Source organism: Anser brachyrhynchus (assembly GCF_964034855.1).
Source record: "Anser brachyrhynchus genome assembly, chromosome: 7".
NCBI lineage: Eukaryota > Metazoa > Chordata > Aves > Anseriformes > Anatidae > Anser > Anser brachyrhynchus.
Genome location: NC_137701.1, coordinates 26,512,769 through 26,530,804, shown reverse-complemented (window position 1 = coordinate 26,530,804; position 18,036 = coordinate 26,512,769). Strand labels below are relative to the sequence as shown.

The window sequence follows — 18,036 nt, the reverse complement described above, 5'->3', positions numbered from 1 at the left end:
AGCGGTGACCTGGCCCAGTGAAGGAGGCAGCTCAAGCAGCCGATCACCACAGTTCTGTAAAGAGCAAGACACCCAGAGTGGCCCAGGTTTTGCTGGGGTTATCCCAGGGATTAGCCGGCCCTTCGTCACCTCTGAGAGCTGCACCTTCACCAGGCACAGGGAGCTGAAGTCGGAACAAGCTGTTTCCTTTAGCCCACTTCCAAGTGTCTCCTGCCAAAGAGAGAACTCACGCGAGGGCTGCTGTGATGGCCCCGTGCTTAGACCCCAACCACAGCGGGAATCTCCAGGGAGCACCACCCAAGAGGGCTGTGATACACGGCAGGGGCACAGGCTCTCAGCCACCTAAGCAATGGCCTTTCTTTCCTAATTACACTTTTTTTGCCAAGTTGTAATTAGTTTGCCTGCTTTGTCTTGTGCTTGACAGACTGCTGATCTCCCCGTTACCGCCCTGCGTGCTGACCTGGCAGGAACCAGACCTTCCTGGCATGTAGGTATATGTGGGTATTTTTATTCAAGGCTCTTATAGACTAGGTAGGCTTCACTGAATCAGCAAAACTACTCGTGTGATTTCCTACTTCTATAACTAATTTATATCTGGGTATAAAAATCCATATAGCCCTTCCTCCCACACCTAAACAAAGGATTTCAGTCCAATTATGTGGGGAATAGAGACTGTAAGTGTATACTGTGAGTGTTATCCAAAACCCTCTGAAGTCAGTGAGCTATTAAGTGAAGCAGTCACTGCTACAGGACCTAAGTACTTACCTATTAACTACCTGAAATGAACCAAGTGCCTGAATGCAGGGTTGCTCTATGCCCAGATTAATACCAGAATGAGCTGCTGCAACACATACAGTCAGAGCCAGCCAGAAAAAGTAATTTAGTCAGTTGAGAATTCGTATTTAAATATTTCCTCTAGGACAGCTCCTGAACCAAAGGAAATCCATCACCCTCTGCATTGTCTGGGGTCATGGGTCAAGACCAGAGTTATAGAACTTCATATACTTCCATGACAAATCAGTCCAATAATGCTACAGGGCAAGAAGGGATTTCTACTGTGGACAAAGTCTCCCTGAGATGAGACACACTTGGAGCTCTCAGCTGCATGGACTTGCTCCAGCTAGAAAGCAGCCCTATCAACACTGCACTGTCCCAAAGGAGGGCTCACTTTTGCACTTATGTAGTAGGTGCAATTGGTGCCAGGGAAAGAAAAAAAAAAGTGCAGACATTCGAGCTTTAGAACAAAAACGAAGGGTTCTGCCTTTAGAAAAGCATATACAAAGAGCTCAAAATTAACACTTGCTTTTTGTCACCCTGCAACGGGATATGGAGTTCAAATGTACTGAAGCTCCAGGGATGTATCTAAAGCCATTGATTTTCTTTCTGCATCTGCATTTTGCATGAGTGGTGCTGGTTTGCTGCAACTGCTAGGAAATTCCCTCTCTAAATTTGGTAGCTGACAGCATAAGCATCCCAGAGGCCCTTTACTTACTGGCCTCTCCCTACACATCTTGGGTTGCTGACTCTTTAGGTCTGCTCTAGTTTGACTCATTTGCCTCAGAAAGACCAAGCAGTGAAGTCTTACTCAGAGCCCGCTTTAACCTCTGCCATGGACCGGCAGGCTTCTATAAAAAAAAGTGGGCAGATCAATAAAAGCAGGCACAGTGTAGAATTAGGGAAAAGTGCAGAATTAGGGGAAAAATAACTGCAAATAAAAGAGAACCATAATTCTAGCCTGTACAGAATCACAGATCTTCCTTGGCGGTGCCCCTCTAGAGGTTCTTCAGCACACGATAGCAGCGAAAGCCCGAATCCGGCACTCCAAAGCCCTGGACAGGAGGATTGGTGTATGATAGCTTCCCAGTTCAGAGAGCCCGAAATGGAGCAGATGTCTCAGATTTTCAAGGGGATTTCCTCTCACTATTTATCCTGTGCCACCGGAGACTGTCCCTGGGGTCGGGGCCAGAGGTGTTTCAGGTATCCCCTCTCCATCACCTGCTGCCCTCTCCCCCCCGCTGTGAACAGCTATTTTATGCTCCCAGCTCCAGGTGAGACCACCAACAGGCACATCCACAGGGACTGGCTTGCACAGTACCAAATCTGAAAAGCGCATTTATCTTCGCTACCTTGCCAGTTCTCGAGGTCACACTTTATTAATACAGATGATAAAGCTAGGAACAAAATTGACACCGTGCCCAACCTTGCCTGCAAAACAAAGGCACTATACCCCAAACCAGCCTTTGCTGGAATTTCCACGCTGCAGGTGTGTGGCAATCTGGGGATGTTTGATTATCCCACACTTAGGGGTTTTAAAGCATGTGGGAGCCAGCGTTGAACCCGGCTGCTACCAGTTCCTCCTGTAATCGCTCTGTTAGCGCCATGCCTACAGAAAAGCAAGCCTGAACCTTCTGGACAGTTTAAAACATTTATCAAGCGGCTCGAGTGAAGCAGGGCTGGTGCGGGGAGTGTTCCCGGCAGTGCAGGGTGAGGAGGCACAGGTCTAGGGTTGTACTTTCGACTTCTCTGTGCTGGGCGCGATTGCAGGAGCTGTGCCGATTGCCGCGTGCAGATAAGTTTGGAAAGCTTCGCTCTTCCGGGCCCCTCGCCTCTCCTTAAAGGGGAATCCCAGCTCTTTTACTCTAAACCTTCCCACCTGCTGGCAGGCTGCTCCTCACCACAGGGCACGCATTTCCTAGGATACATAATTTCCCAGATATTCCTGATAGTGGTAACTGCCTGCCTGGGATGCAGGTAGATCTCTCTCAGATCCCGGAGCTATACTCCGCGGATATACAGCATGATAGGAAACGGGAGTACGAACGCATGCGGTGTGACAGCTCCTACCCTAAGATGTAATGGGGTGGGACATAACCCGAGCAGGCTTTAGGGTCAGCCCCGTGAATGGCAGGCCCCTCTATGCTGGTGTCTGGCAGCCGACCCGCTCCCCCAGGCCGAGGCCTGAAGGCCTTGCCCCTGTTGCTGCTGCTCCAGCCCTCACCAGGGCAGCACGGACACCACAGCCTTTGCCCCGTGTTCATGTTTGTATCGAAACCCTGAAGCCCATGCTGCTGGGTACTGTTTGAGGTGAGGAAGGGAGAGGGACTTTTCCCCAAAAAATCATTTGAGCAGAGCGATGCAAGCCCGTAGTCTGAGTTAACTTTAGATTTCCAGTGGAAGAGCTGCTGGCAGCCTGCCCAGATTCCTTGGCCTGCTGCCTGCCGAGTCCTCAGAGACTATTTTTATCATTATTTATTTATTACATTTAACTATCTTGGGGCTGGACCGCAGACAGGCGGAATCTAAAAATGCAGACGCTCAACGGAAAGCTAGCTGGGAGGTAGGGGGGAGGTTAATTATAATATCTGGTCCTGTCCCACTGAGGAGCAAAAAAAAAAAAAAAAACTTCTAAGAGAGTTTGTGGCTTAACAGGCTTAAATTCTTGCAATTCTTTTAGGCACCACATTGCCTAGAAAGAAAAGGTGCTGGCTCACCTGGCAGGTACACGTGCCATTCCCATGTAGTCTGGCAGACTGGGCAACAGCTTGTGAATTCAGAGAAAGGTCACAGACTAGCAGGAGCAAGAAAACGATGCCACAGAAGCTGACAACCCACCGCAGCAATACGGAGCAGGAGGCTACTTGTGAAGAGTGACTTGAAGCAGTAACTGGTTCTCCACTGCCGACCATATCTGCCTGCTGGGACCCTCCCCAAGAAAGGCACTCTGCAGCGTCTTTCGCTGCCTGCGACCACCAAACCGTCCCACACAGGCTGCTTTTCTGGCTTTTGCTGCTAGATACCTGGTGTTGTGCTACTGCCTTAGAGGTCCGCCTTACAGACCCAAGGGTAATTCCTTTCAGTCCTTCCCAGCCTGAGCTGGAACCAAGCCAGAGAGACCATATATCCCATTATAAAGCCCAAACCACACTCTGCTATTCGGAGAATGCAAAGCCAGCCAAAGCCACAAACAAAACGGATTGTTCCAAAATGCATTTCCAGATGGATCGTGATGAATGAAACTCAGAACACCTACAAAGAGATTTCCATCTTCAAAAGGAATTTGTGATCTCCCTGAATACCAGGCCTGGGAACAGGAAACTAAGGCAAATGAGACTAATTCTTTCTACAACAGAAATACTTCACACTCAAACGAATGCTTTCCACCCACAGACCATAAAGTGTTTTTTTTTTTTTTTTTCTTTATAAAAGCGAGCACTACTCTGGTTTCACACAGAATAGCAGAAGCAAGGCATGTAAACCATTTGTCCAGGGTCAGGCAATACAATATGGTATTGTCAGCTCTTTGACCTTGCTTTTCTAGTGCTTACCTTGCCCTATTGTGCTGTCTGGACAATGTGTTGATAGACAACAGGCTTTCTATTCCAGCAGAGCCCTGTAAATCACAACTACCAATCTGCCCGCATCATGCCTGGATTTAACTGAATCAGGAGCTGGTGGCTGTTGCCAGCACAACACTGATGCAGGAAACCTCATCCTATTTGCACAGTACCAGCAGGAGCCTTGCAAGCATGACACAGCATACAGCCAGCAGTGCCACGCAGAAAGCAGAGCTTCACTGCTGCTGCAGGGGACAGCAGCTCTCCCCCAGGACACAGCGTGGGTCACAGCAGCCATGTAGCTCACACGACCAGCACACCCCCTTGGTTTCAGTGAGATTCCCCCTTGGTGGGATGTTTCCCTCGGTTTCAATGGGATTTCTGGATGCTGGAGGGCTCACAGGTATTATGATGTCTTAACACACTCTAAACAAGTTGGGATGCGTGTAGAATCTGACAAATTCGAGGTCTCCCCCTTTTGCACACATAAGACAGCTATCTAGGCCTGGAACTTCAGGGTCTCCTTAGGCAGGGCTAAATCACAGCCCAAAACACCATGATGCTATCAGCATAAGATGTTAGCAGTACCTAACAGACTATATACATGAATCCTGTTAAATACAGCTTTTGTTTGTAGTCCAAGCCTCAGAGCCGATCAAACATTAAACACAAAATCTTCCTTTCTCCCATTTAGAAGAACACTTTAGCTAGCAAGGCCATTTCAGTGAGATGTGCACACATTTCAAAATGTAAACATAGCAGGGCAGGAAAACAAAAAGGAGTGTTTGACTGCTAATGAATCACCCTCACTGAAAGTTTCCTTTGGGGCATGCTGCCATCTGAGTCACTTAGCTCAGCATGCTTTTTAGGTAGGCTTTTCTCCTGGCTTCATTCACCTGACTTACATCTCTCCAGTTTATAGGGATATACATCTCTACCCGACATGCTCTTGTAATGCTATATATAGTCAGCCGGGCAATGGATGAATGTACAGCTGTATTTTAGGCTTACTGCAATCACAGTGACAACAGCTTCCTCTAAAATAGCATTTTTCTTTCAAGAGTAACCTTGAGACAGTCAGAACGGGGCTTGTATACCACTCCTCATCTTCATAAGAACTTCGCTAAACATTAACTAGTTGCTCCTCATATCGCTTGTGGTATGGTCTCTACAAACATGCATTAATTTCCTCATCAGTTTAACAAAGATGATATTGATACATTGAGTTGCTAGAGATGAGAGATTCAAAACATCTCTCAGGCATGACTTGGGCCCTGCAGGCTGTCAGCCCTGTGATCTGCTGTTAACCGACTGTCCAGATGTGCCGACTGCTTTCTCCTCTTTTACTCCAATGAGGTCCAGCTCAGGGCACATTTGTTGGATGCATTAAACCAGAAATAAGCCCTTCAAGAGCTGTGCTCTGGCCTGTTTCACCACACTGAACTCACACACAATTTCACCCCCACAAGCACTATTCAGCTTGCTATGTGTCCTGCCTTCCCCTGCACCACTTACAAGTGTCCTCCTTTCCTTCCCCTTCCCCAGGTAATTTCAAATCCTGTCAGTTCCCAGCTTTGGGCATCCACGTGCCACAAAAATAACTGTGTTACCACAACAAATGCTTCTTTTGGTAGCTGTGCCAGGCTATACAGGATCATACCGTGCATTAAACCAAGCCAGAAGATTTCTCTTCTGCTAAGGAGAAATTGCACCTGGTACAGCATGCCTACTATCAGCACTTCCTCCAGCAACCCCCCTTCAGCGTTCCCTGCAGTAGTGAACAAAGTTTTTACTCCTTCAGTCCTCAGCATCTCTCTTTCTCTCCACCCAGCCCTGTCAGCCTACACGTTTCCCTTGTGGAAGAAGCTCTGAAAGGTAAAACATGCCTTCAATAAAAGCATAAGAAAAAAGTCATATTAAGCCTAACATATGCAACATCAAAAGATGTCCAAAATTAGAATATGCTTATAATGTAAGACCCCATCCCCTAGGAAAACCACTTCTTCACTTAACTGATGACCTGTGCCACTGGACAAGGCACAGAGACAAGCAGGATTGTGCACAGTGCTCTGCTTTGCCTGGTGAAGATAAGATCTCCTGATGAGTAGACCCTGTAAAGTATCCTGCAAAGAGAAACTGAAATGCACCCACTCAGCTGCTGAGCCTGCTTCAACGTCAGAGCCGCACTAACATCCCGCGGGATGGTGTGACACCAGCTTCCTCCATCCACGGCTCTGTCTGCTTCCAGCCATTCTGCGTGGGCATCACACCATCACCACGCGGTGGGAAGCTCTGACCTGCAGACTTAGTTGAGCCTGGAAGGAGTGGTGCTGGTGGCAATGTGGAGGCAGGACAAACGAGCCCGACAGCAGTTTGCATTGGATGGATGCTGACCCTCCAAGGATAAAACTTGCTAGCAAAGTCTGCTATGTTTACAGCTACACAGCAGCTGGTTCTTTTAAAACAGAAAAGCTCAGGAACAAAACAGGAGGCAGACCTACCAGTGAGTTGTTTGGTGAAAGTTTCCTACAATTTTTCTATTGTCAGTTCCAGCTGAGAGCTGTTTGTTATGGACAAGTTGCACATGAAACAGGGGACCAGAAATACCAGAAAACTTCAGTAAAGCATTATCCCCTATGTAAGACGCATGGCAAGACGTTCTGGGTCTCACCTTCAGAGTCTGTCTTTGCTTCTTCTAGCCCCTTGCTCTCTCCTCCCCCTCTTCTTTGCAGCCCCCTTCAGCCAATTTTAAGCAACCCTTACCTGCCGGCCTGTTGCCATATATCCACTGCCAAGGCGGCAGCAGAGCCTGGGCGTACTTGGAGCATTTTGGTGCCCCATTTCTTTGCTACAGCCGAGGCTCTGTGCTTCACTGCATCCTACACAGCACACTCCCAGACTGCTAATTCAGCTAGCTCATGATATTTTGCTCAGCAGGCACCAAATAACACTTCACAATTCATTTTAATTGCAAGTTCTTTGTAATGTTTTCTTTGTTCAAGAGAGAGGAGAAAATTTAAGAAGTGGTTGGTCTGGCCTATGTAACAATACTGGTACAGATCTAAAGCAATCCTTGCTTTCAAAATAACAACAAATTTACACCAAAAAATAACAACCTCAAGTGATGTCTCACAGCTGCCTCTCCTCATCTCCAGGCCCCATCCCACTGATTTTCCTGGTTTTATTTCCAGCCCTCTGTCCCCACCACCTCCCTAGAGGCCCACAAGACACCTCTGTCACCTTGTCTGCTTTCTCCTCACACACAGGCTCTCCTTCGCAGTCCATTTCAGTCCGACCCTCCCCAAGGTCCTGCAGACTAACTCCCCAGATCCACCTTCTCTCAACATCACGCTGCCAACACCATTCTCTTGCCGTGGATAGCGCAAAAGGCATGCAGAGAAGTGAAGAAAACAGGCAGGGCTGCGAGCACAGAATTCAACAAAGAAGCTGTAACCCATTCAAAAAAGAAGCTGGAACCCAACCGTTAGCATCCCTCGGTGCTTGCCTTTCATCTGCACAACACAGACCATGCCCTTCCTCTTCAGGCCAACACACAAAGCATTTTTACAAGGAGCTTGTTCACTTTTGCTCTCTAAGCATTCAAATTCAAAGCTGTACTCCCATTTGGAATATTTATGTGTTTTAACAAAACCTGACAGACACCTAGCCTCTGAGTATACTCTATCTTTCCTTTCTAGCACAAGTGTGCTGTTCAGAGCCTAGCCAAAGGCTCTGTGAGGATCCTTTCTGCTTTACCACACCTATTTGCACTGCCGATCACATAAGTAATTGGCCTGCTGGGGTACATGAGATTGGTCAGGCAGCTTATGCCTATTCAAGAGCAGCTACCTCTGAAAGTTTGACCAAACAGTAATAAATACAGAAATCCACAAGACTGTTATTTATTCTGTAGAAGTGACGTGAGGCACAACTTGACTCGCACCACTTGGTCAATGAAAAATGTGGTTTAGGGTGATTTCAGAGGCCTAATTACAGAAGACCCACTTGGGAGCCTATAGCTAACTCAGCTTCCAGATGCCTGAGGCACCCCGTGTAGAGTGCCTAGGCACTATATGAAAGAGCAGCTGGGGACACTGACAGGTTAACCAATTCAAGATGATCAGTTCTTCAGACTGTATCCTCCTCCCCAGATACTGGGTCTGGAAAGGACCCCAGGAAACCATAAGCATTTCCCTTGCGCTGTAAAAGTATCTGGTTCAAACCACCTATCCCGTGGGTTCATCATGACAAGTATCAGACACTCGACATGTACCAAAACCCACTCTCACGTGGTACAATGTCCCCACTATGATCAAGATAGATGCCCATCCAGGAGGACCAGATCACCGTTCTCACCATGCTCCTTCAGCGCCCCAGCTTTGAGGGGGTTCTGCCTGCTCAAGGGGCTGGTCAAACCTCGATCAAACCAGAACACAAACCTTGGATCAGGCACACAGTCATGAAAGGTAGCTAAAATACAGTCTCTCAAGCTCGAAGCAAGGAAACACTAATGAACACGGGTGTTCAAACAGAATCTCTTGCATCCATATGCTTTTCCTTTTGGGACAAGTTATTGTGATCTGAAAAAAAATATGGTTTTAGGAAAAGTAACTATTTTTAAACAATCCCAAATGCAGACACTGACCCCAAGCCAGCATAGCCCAACAAAGCCCAGACACTGTTTTCTATAGCACAGTTTCATAAAACCATTTAAGGCAGAAGCTAACATACAGCTGCGCATGCAACAGCCCCAGAAACACTGTGAACAAGAACCAGTTTAGGGCACAGTTATGGAAAGAGGTGCCAGGCCAGCATCCTCGGCCACTGCTGACAATGCGTTATTGTTCCCCTATAATGCAGTTTTGTTTAGGGCCCTCTTTGGAAATTCCATGACGACATGCATGCAAAGTGCCAGGGTGGATGCATGCTCCTCCGGTATTGTTTTCACCGCGGTTAATATTCCACCCACCAAGACCTCCCAAACAACTGTCTGCTCCATATGTTCACGACTTCATAGAGCAGGGATATACAGTCCTGTCTATATACAGTTTCTGTCTGCCTGTCCCCATTGCTCCTAAAAGTCACCGGGTGCCTCTGGCAGCTGCTTTTCAGGAGTTTTAGAGCTGGCCTTGATGGCAGCCACAGTGATGGGGCCTGCACACCCTTGTGAGCTCCTCACTTTTAATCACCTGAGCCACCGGTCCTGAGGACATAAAATCGTGGCTTGATTCTCACTTATGCTAAAGAAATAGCAGAAAAACAGTGTAAGTTCTCAGCACAAAAGGGTTAGAAAATAACTTGTGTATTGCTACTAGCTAAGTAAAATCCTCCCCATTTCCTCAGCAAAGCAGCACTTGACCCACGTTATCTAGAAAGCACCAGCTTGCTTGTTGTCCTGTGAAGGCAAGTTCTACTTAGAAAGAAACACTGGCCCACACTTGAGCTGTCTCCACCATCAGGGGAGCAGAAGAGAAAGGCTCCCAAGGAAGCACCATTAGTCCAGTGTGCCATCCTCAGTGGAGGGGTCCTCTGAGGTAATTTTTCTTTTGGAGGGACTAACACCAACCTTTTTCTTCTTGCCTACAGCATCCACTCAAAAGCAAAGCTGATCACTCCATACTCCTGCCCAAGAGCAATCCTGCCCTGTGAAAAAAACCTACTTCCACCTAAAAAATGTTTCATAAACTACCAGCTTCCTATTAAGAGACATGTTAGGAATTACCGTGCAGATATCGCTTGTAAGGCATTCAGAAAACAAACCTAGATGGGTGGTCCATGTTGCAAGGTGCTCTGCTGCAATAAGGAAAGCCATACAAGGAGGCCTACACCAAAACATCCTGATCAAATTAACGTGCTCCACCTGTGCTCCCATGCCCTCCTCCCACTGTCAGCAGCTTGAGAGGTCTCTTCTAGCATTTTAACACCCAGCTTTTCCTATAGTTGGTGGGTACTCATCCACATGTTTATTTGCCAGACCTTTTCCCATCCAGTCTCTTGTTTTAAAAATCTTTTGGAGCACTTAATGTTCTGGTTAAGACACGGATGGACATACAGATAGAGTTTATACACGATCCAACTATACTGCAGGATACGTACGCTTCAGATAGTAACATGTCACAAATGAATGCTGCATGCCACATGTAATTTAAGGTCCTCATCACCACAATACCTACATGAAAAAGAGGCAAATTGTTCTGCAACTTCCCACCTGCATGTCTGCCTGCTCAGTGACACCACTTCCAGTGCAGCTCATCAGAAACCACCCCAGCGTTGTGCTGAGAACAGGCCAGAAATGGAGAATGACAAAACACGCCGGGGAGAGACAGGGCTGGAGGACTGCAGCATGGTGTGCAAGTCACAGCCTGATTTTCCAGAAACGTGTAGTGCTTCTCTCCAGTGCTGGTAGCAGGAACAGGCAGGTGGGCCAGGCTGGGCAGCAGAAGAAAGAGGCAGATGCCAAGGTAAGCCTGAAGCAAATTAAATATCAGAAGGCAGCAGGTTCCTTTGAGACTGCCTGGTTGCTCTTTTGGCAGAGGAGGAAAGCAAGCCATTAAAGAGGCAGAATACAGCAGTGTCGACTTCATTTGCAGCACTAATTGCCATGCACGTGCACTAATTGCCCTCACATGAAATGCAAGGGAGCAGGCACTACTCTAATCCCATGCAGTAGGTGAGGCTTCCAAAACAGTGCTTGTTGGGTCATGCTCTCAACCACACACTCGATTCCTACCAAAGCAAAATGGAGGGAATTGGGGCAGTGTCTTTTTTTTTTTTCCTCCATAAAATTATCCATTGAAATTTATTAGAGACTGGAGAGGAAGCTTTCAACCAGTTGTTCTCAGCTTCCTTCAGCTGCATCTGTGTCTGCTCCTGGCTCCTTGACATCACTTTCTCACTACATGATGCCCAGCTGCCTTTCTGCAAGCTCAGGTGCATATGTGCACCTCCCAGACTATTTTAGTCCAAATAAATGGACTAAAGTAATTTCAGCTGAGTTGGGCTGAAACTAGGATGGGGGCAAAAATGTTTCAGTTACTGAGGTTGATAGTCTCTTTGGCAAGCACTGCTGCTACAGGACATGCAACCAAAACCCTGCAAGACCCAAATCTCAGTAATCCTTTGCCATATGGGTGAAGAAGAGGAAAATGCACCTCTCGCCACTAAGTTTTTACAGTATTTCTTCTTTCTTATTTATTTATTTTATTATTGTTTTTCCCCAGAACCTACAGAGGAGTCAGGCTGGGGAGAGACTAGAGACACTGCAGACATCTCCCACCAGCACCCCTCTGAAAGGTGTGCACTGCAGGGTGGCTGGTGTAAGACAGATGCCTTTCAGAAAGGTGAAGACTGATCAGTGTAAATCAGTCACTATTGTTCTACGCTAGCTGTCCCTTCATACAGAAAAGCCCTGAGGGGAGTTTAAGGCAATTCCCAAGCAGCCAGAGGGAAAAAGGTATTTTTGGTGACTGGCAGAACACATTTAGATTCCCATTCATTTCTTCTGGTGCTAAATACAAACTAGACAAGGCAATAAGGATTTAGGGTATGGTTAGAACAGGGGTGAGATGCCTATTAGATCTGGCAGGGACAGGCAATAACAGAGGGAGGAGTAGGTAGCCTGGTCATTAAGATTCAAAAGCTCTTTAACACAGCCCAGGAAACTGCAGCTCTACTTAAGACCCCTGCTCGTGCAGAAGGCACCTTTCAGGCATTTTTCTCTCTACTGAAAGGACATTGTCACTTTCTCCCACTCCATCCTAACCCACTGGCCACCAAGCCAAAGTTGTCATGCCACCCACCTGAATGGAGCACGACACTTCTCCACCCATCCCCAGCAGGAGGTTTGGCGGGGGGGCTGTCAGCCCCTAAGGTTTTACATGCAGCAGATACACTCACGTTACAGCAAGGCACTGGGTGAACAGTGCGTGCAGGGCTGTAAGTGGCTTAAGCAGAGGAAGAGCTCATGGAAACCAGGGGAGCTTCTCCAAAGTGAGACCCAGAACAGCATCACTGGCTGCCACTTCACAGTTTGTCAACCTGGGATCCCACACCAAGGGGCAAGCACAGAGGGAGACACTCTTCTAACTGTGCCTTGCTCATATATGCCATTTTCTAAGCCAATATTATTAAGTACTCCTGTCTTACACAAGCTCCAGTCTTACCCTGGAGAAATTATGGTAAAGATTTGTCTGCTCAGAAAAGTTCATCAAAATAAATTGAAGAAGATTATTTAAACCTGTGTGAACGCTCCTCTTAATGAGCGTGACTTTATTTAGTTTGCATTCCCTCTGGAAGTGAATTAAATTAACTGGGTCCATTTGCATCTACAATAGTTGAATAAGGTGATTTCAGCAGTGGACAACAGTTTCTATGTGGTATTTTTTTGTGGCTTAACTAATCCACCTATGGCTACTTTTCCGGGGCACCACTACTTGGACAAACCTTCAGTGTCACGACTACAGCCAGATAATCATTATCCACATTAGTTTAGAAGGGAAAATTGCAGTCTCCAAACTTTATCCAATGAGAGATGAAAACATTTTCAGGAAATACTTCCTCAAGTATTTGTTCACAGCCATTTCAACTGTGGCTGCAAAAAGCACACACTCCTAAGAGCCCCTGCAGCAGCCCTGAAGTGCTAACAGGTCAGGAACGTAGTTAACTAAGGATGCCTGTTCCACCAGCTGAGGAGGACTACAGGATGAAAGAGAAGTCACCTGTGAGAGGAGCTGAGCATCAAGCTTTTTGCTGGTACTGCAGCACTTTCAGGACCACCTCATTTATGTGCCAGATGTCATATAAATGTACTATTTGTGACAGAGAGAGAGCGGCAGGCTTGGGGTGGGGTGGGAACTAAAGAAAGCGAAACGAGGAAGCTAAGAGCCAGTTTCAGCTACAAGCAGCCACAGAGCTACGATCATGGGCATCTCTCCTACCTGCTCATCAAATCCTATGCAGGGCTGTGCTTGCTCGTTTGCTTAAAACAAGCACAAAACCAAAAAAGCATATCGGCATCTTCATGACTCCAAAAAGCACGGATACAAAGGACGGTTGTTTTTTGGATGAATATGTGATTAGTACCTGCCACAAACAGTTTAGGCTGACTTAGTCTTGTCTTGGTGGATTGGGATGGTGTAGCTGACCTCCAGAGGCATCCTTCAACCATATCATCTCCAGTTCTGCAGCTTTCAAAAACTGTCAGTGCATCTGTCATAGCAGTGGGATGGCACTTGCTCCAGCACACTAACGTGACTAAGAAGACACAAGCCTGAGCTCTAGTCCCTCATTTTATTCTGGCTTTTCAACAACCTTGCAAATTTCTCAGATACGGTAGTAAACCCCACATATGAGCAGTAGCTACATGACGGTGCTTTCATGTACTGTTAAAGAGTCGAGAACAGAAATGGAGCAAAGAAAAATGCCATATTCAACAACAGTTACAAAGGCAAGAACGTAATTACCCAGTATGAAATCTGGGCATGATGTCAGAGCCCCTTCACAAACTAACACGACCATCTGTGTTATGTTTCAGGCAGACGATGCCACCCGAAGTAGGAAAATACCCCCAATATGTTCCACCACAGGGCGTTATAAACCTGTCTTACTAAGGTGGGGGAAGCAGAGGTTCGGTTCACCTTCAGTTCAGAGACTGTTGCTGATTCCTTTTTCAGCTGGCAAATACTGTGCGTTCTGCATTAAAATGATTTTCCATGCCATCTGAACAGAAGTCAGTAAGCGTAAGAGAAGAATCAGTCACCGAGCTGCGCTAAGCAACGTCGGCAGTCCTTCCCGGCCTCGCCATCAGCGAGCTCACTGCAGAACAGCCGTTCCCACACTAGTAACCTCCCTCCTGCTTAACGGTTTTAAAGACTGCAGTTAGCTTTTAAAGAGCTAGAATGACATTTTAATTACACAGTCTCCCACGGCAATGCATAGCATCTTCCTTTGCAGGCACCACACAGCATCGCTTCCTTTCCTCTGTGAGCTTACTAGTAACCACCTGCCTGAAAAAAAAGAAATCCCATTCAGTTGGAAACATCTTCATTAATAATGTATTCCTTGGTCCACCCATTTGTGCTGTAATTCTGTGCATAAATCCCCATACATTAAGCAAGAACACAGACAAAGCTGCTGTCGGGTACCTCCCAGCAAATGGAAAGAATTCATCACTCAGCAAGCATGTCTGAGCAGCTCTGTCATCTGTGGGCTGACTGGCAAACTACTGTTTTTAGAAATACTGATTTGAGTAGTCCCTTACCACAGTGCTAGCTCTAAGAATTCAGTTTCCAGCTTCTGAGGTACACAGAAATCAGTGCTTGTAACATTTAGTCTAGAGAAGGGAATAAAGGGAAGGAGCCACGGCTTTTTCTGAAGGGGAGAACACAGCCAGGGAACTGTCTGTATTAGAAACGTTTTATGACAGATTCTTGCAAGCAATGTCATAGCCTTTTCTTTCGACTATGAAGTGAGACAGAATGTCTTATACAAGCTGCAAACACGTTTAAGGAATAAACAGTTTGCGTAATTTGCTGCTTTAAGAGATTAATTTCTAATGTCTGGGAGGGGGGGAAGAGCAACTTTCTGCATTTATATTCCTCCTCTGTTGCATCAGCACAGTCCTTTGTTTACTGTCTACAAAGATGCACTCTGATACTAGTGGAATGTGTATGTTAAATCAGTAGTGCAGCTTTAATCCTCAACTCAACTCAGCTCCCCAGAAGTAAAGTTTCCCAGGAGGAGGGAGCATGGCAGCTAAGCACTGCAGTGCCATAAACGCCCAATTCACAGTAAAAACTTTTATGGGCGTTCCATGGATGCGTAAAACTTTTCATGAAGAGATGCAAAAGTTCAGCATTTCACCTGAAAAGCCATCAAACTGCAGAAGAATCAGTCTGGCTAGAGGCGACGGAGGGAAAACCAGGGCAGGACAGAGGATGCTTTGAAACACACTTCTCTTCTGTCATCTCTGCTGCTATGCAGCAGGAGAAGCCATAAAACTTTGACCATACAGTGCACACTGGATTTGCCTGATGCTATTTACTACAGACAGTCCAGATAACATCTTAAACACACAAACGTGATTTGTGTTCTTGATGTCTAGGGAAGAGAGCAAAAGATGCATCGCAATTGCATTAATCACTTATGATGGATATAAAGAGAAGCACAAAAACATTTTATTTGCAGAACAAAGCATGATGATACAATGAAGCATTCTACAGCTAACATTGAAAGGAAAATCCTACTCTTCACCAGCAAGCCAAGCCTGGCACTAGGAGTGATACTGTTAGTGATGCCAAAGCTGCCCATGAATTCTTCTAAATTCACTTGTAAATGCATCACCTTTGCAGTGCAAAACTGAATGTGTCTGGCAGAAACAGTTCTCAAACTTGTCTAACCACCAGGCTTTTGAAGAAAGAAGGGCTTCCCACATCATCAAACGCAAGCTTGAAACCAGAAGCTAAAGGCAGAGCTTTAAATTGTGCTCAGTCCACTGCTCCGAGTATCAGAGCAAGACCAACCCATGCTAGGTTCTGCTGCAGATTTGACCAGCAATGCCATTCCTCTACCTGCCAGCAGCAAGGCTGGCAGCTCATCAACATCATAAAACATCAAGTACAGATTTTCTTGGGAGTGGTCCAGTCGCAGGTGCTAAAAAGCATTTTGCCTCTTGTCTTGGCCTGACAGCCATTTTGTGTGTGATCTCATTAAGTACTTGAAACCTCAAGCTTTTCTACGATAAGGTGAGAACATCTTGGAGTTCAGGAGACAAATATTAAAATTCTTGTCTCTTTCTCACACCCCCTCATAAGTAGATTATTCTTTTTAATATCTTTGGGGTTGTGTTTTTTCATTCACATGAGATTTCCCCTTGGGTTTTTACCTAGCCTAAGGACTCCATAATAATGAATCAATTTAAACTCCTGGCAAGAGGAGGATACATCTCGGGTAAAGACAAAAAAGGTTTTTCTTAAAGTATAATCAATTTAAAAACAAAAAGAAGAAAGAGCATCCCCTGGATGCAAGCTATCACAAGCTAGGATCGCTAGGCCAGACTTCAGAAGGAGTAAAGGAGCTAACGCTGAGTGCATCCCACATCAAAACCCAGGACTCACAGGAGATGAAAAAAAGTCACTCAGCAGCTATACAGGAACCCCACCCACTTCCCAGAAGCTGTGAATTTTTGCATTCCTCACAAACACACACGTTGTCACTATCCTACCACTGCAGGCCATGAAAAAAAGCCATATAGAACATCATGAAATCTCGGAGCAGCTATAAGGCTGGGGGGAGACTGCTGCGCTCTAGCTCCGTCTGCATTGCATTTTCTGGGTACATATTACCCATGCAAGGTGCCATGTAAATCCTACAGTATAAAGCAGACAGTAAGATAAACCTTGCCCAAGGGTAGCAAAACTTGGAGCCCTGTCTTCCACCTCCCCAAACAAAAGCGGGTATTTTCTCTGAACCGCACCCACCTGCACAGGGAAAAAAAAAAAAATCAAAAAAAAAGAGGAGGACAGGAACTTTTCAAAGCACAGGTTCTCACTCAGAAGCAACCAACTTCTATAGGGTAGACCACTTTACCACACACATGGAAGCTACTGTCAAAATAATTTTGATTTTCACCTCTCGATGTTTCAGCTGCTGCTGAAGATTTTTTTCATTGTATCTTGTGCCAGGACAGAAGGAAAGGTCTTTTGGTTTGATGAGAGGATGAGAGTAATACCCACTACCAAAATGTAAAAACAAACCCAGCTATTCCCAAAAGACCGTAACTGTTCCCACTACTGAAACGGCCAAAAAAGTTAGCAATTGTTTCAATTTTTATAAAAGATTCCAAGGGAGCTGTGGTGCATGACTGAAAGATTAGCTAATCAAACCCAAATTGAGAGAGAAAGCATATTTGGAGAGCTGTCTGGTGCCCAAAGTTCACATTGCAGCTGGGCAGAGTCCCAGTCCTCTTCCACCCCGGAGCTCAGCAGCACCGTAAGGATGTTTGGGAAGTGCTGCCGCCGGCTCTGAGAGGGCACAACCAGCCTCGGTGAGTCTTTAGGATGGGGATAATCAGCATTTTGTTTCCACTGCAGGTCAGGTTTATAAATCACCTGAATGCAGTTAGTAACAAAAGACCACATCAATAAGAGGTCCTGACTCGGACAGGGTCATGTGTGGCTCAAACCAAAGCCCCCAGCCCAGGACGCATGAGGTCAAGTCAACAGCCACGCTGTGGGGTTACAGCACCCAAAGCTGTCCTTCTGCCTCCTGCACCTCGATGAAATCTGCTGACGTTTTGCTGAAACATCTTTGCCTCCCCAGAAGGAAACAAAACTAGCACACCCTGATTTTTCCAGCCCATCAGACGCTCAGCAGGACAAGCCTTTTGCCAGCATTAGCACACCTGGCACAGCAAGGCACCCAAATCACCCCCACCGAGTTTCGTATTCAACTCACAAGTTCCAGGCCAGCCGTGGGACTGCGACTGCTACCACAGGGCCAAGAGAAACGAGTTGAATGGGTCAGTTTACTGAGACAACGAACCTACCAGGAACGCAGAGAAATTAGGCGCACAGCCCTCAGTAAACACTGTTACGTGAGCAGTTATGGGTGTCGGGGAATGCTACAGTGAAATGAAAAAAAAAAATTCAGGGTGGTGGGAAGGAGGGAAGTGAAACATGGGAGGAAGATTAGGAGGTGGCAGGAC

General features: G+C 46.4%; 1 protein-coding gene across 2 annotated transcripts in view; it reads right to left on the bottom strand.

Annotated features, from left to right (window-relative positions):
- The window catches only part of ADCY5 (adenylate cyclase 5), a 221,050-nt gene that overhangs the window by 195,693 nt on the left and 7,321 nt on the right, over nucleotides 1–18,036 (bottom strand). Inside the window, exon 1 of one of the 2 annotated variants that reach the window (XM_080601110.1) lies at nucleotides 10,543–17,766. The exons of the other annotated variant lie outside the window; for it this stretch is intronic. Within the exon in view, the coding sequence (XP_080457236.1) occupies nucleotides 10,543–10,587 (45 nt within the window). The 5' untranslated portion in view covers nucleotides 10,588–17,766. Of the gene's footprint in view, nucleotides 1–10,542; nucleotides 17,767–18,036 lie in introns of those variants that run through there. 2 annotated transcript variants of the gene reach the window in all.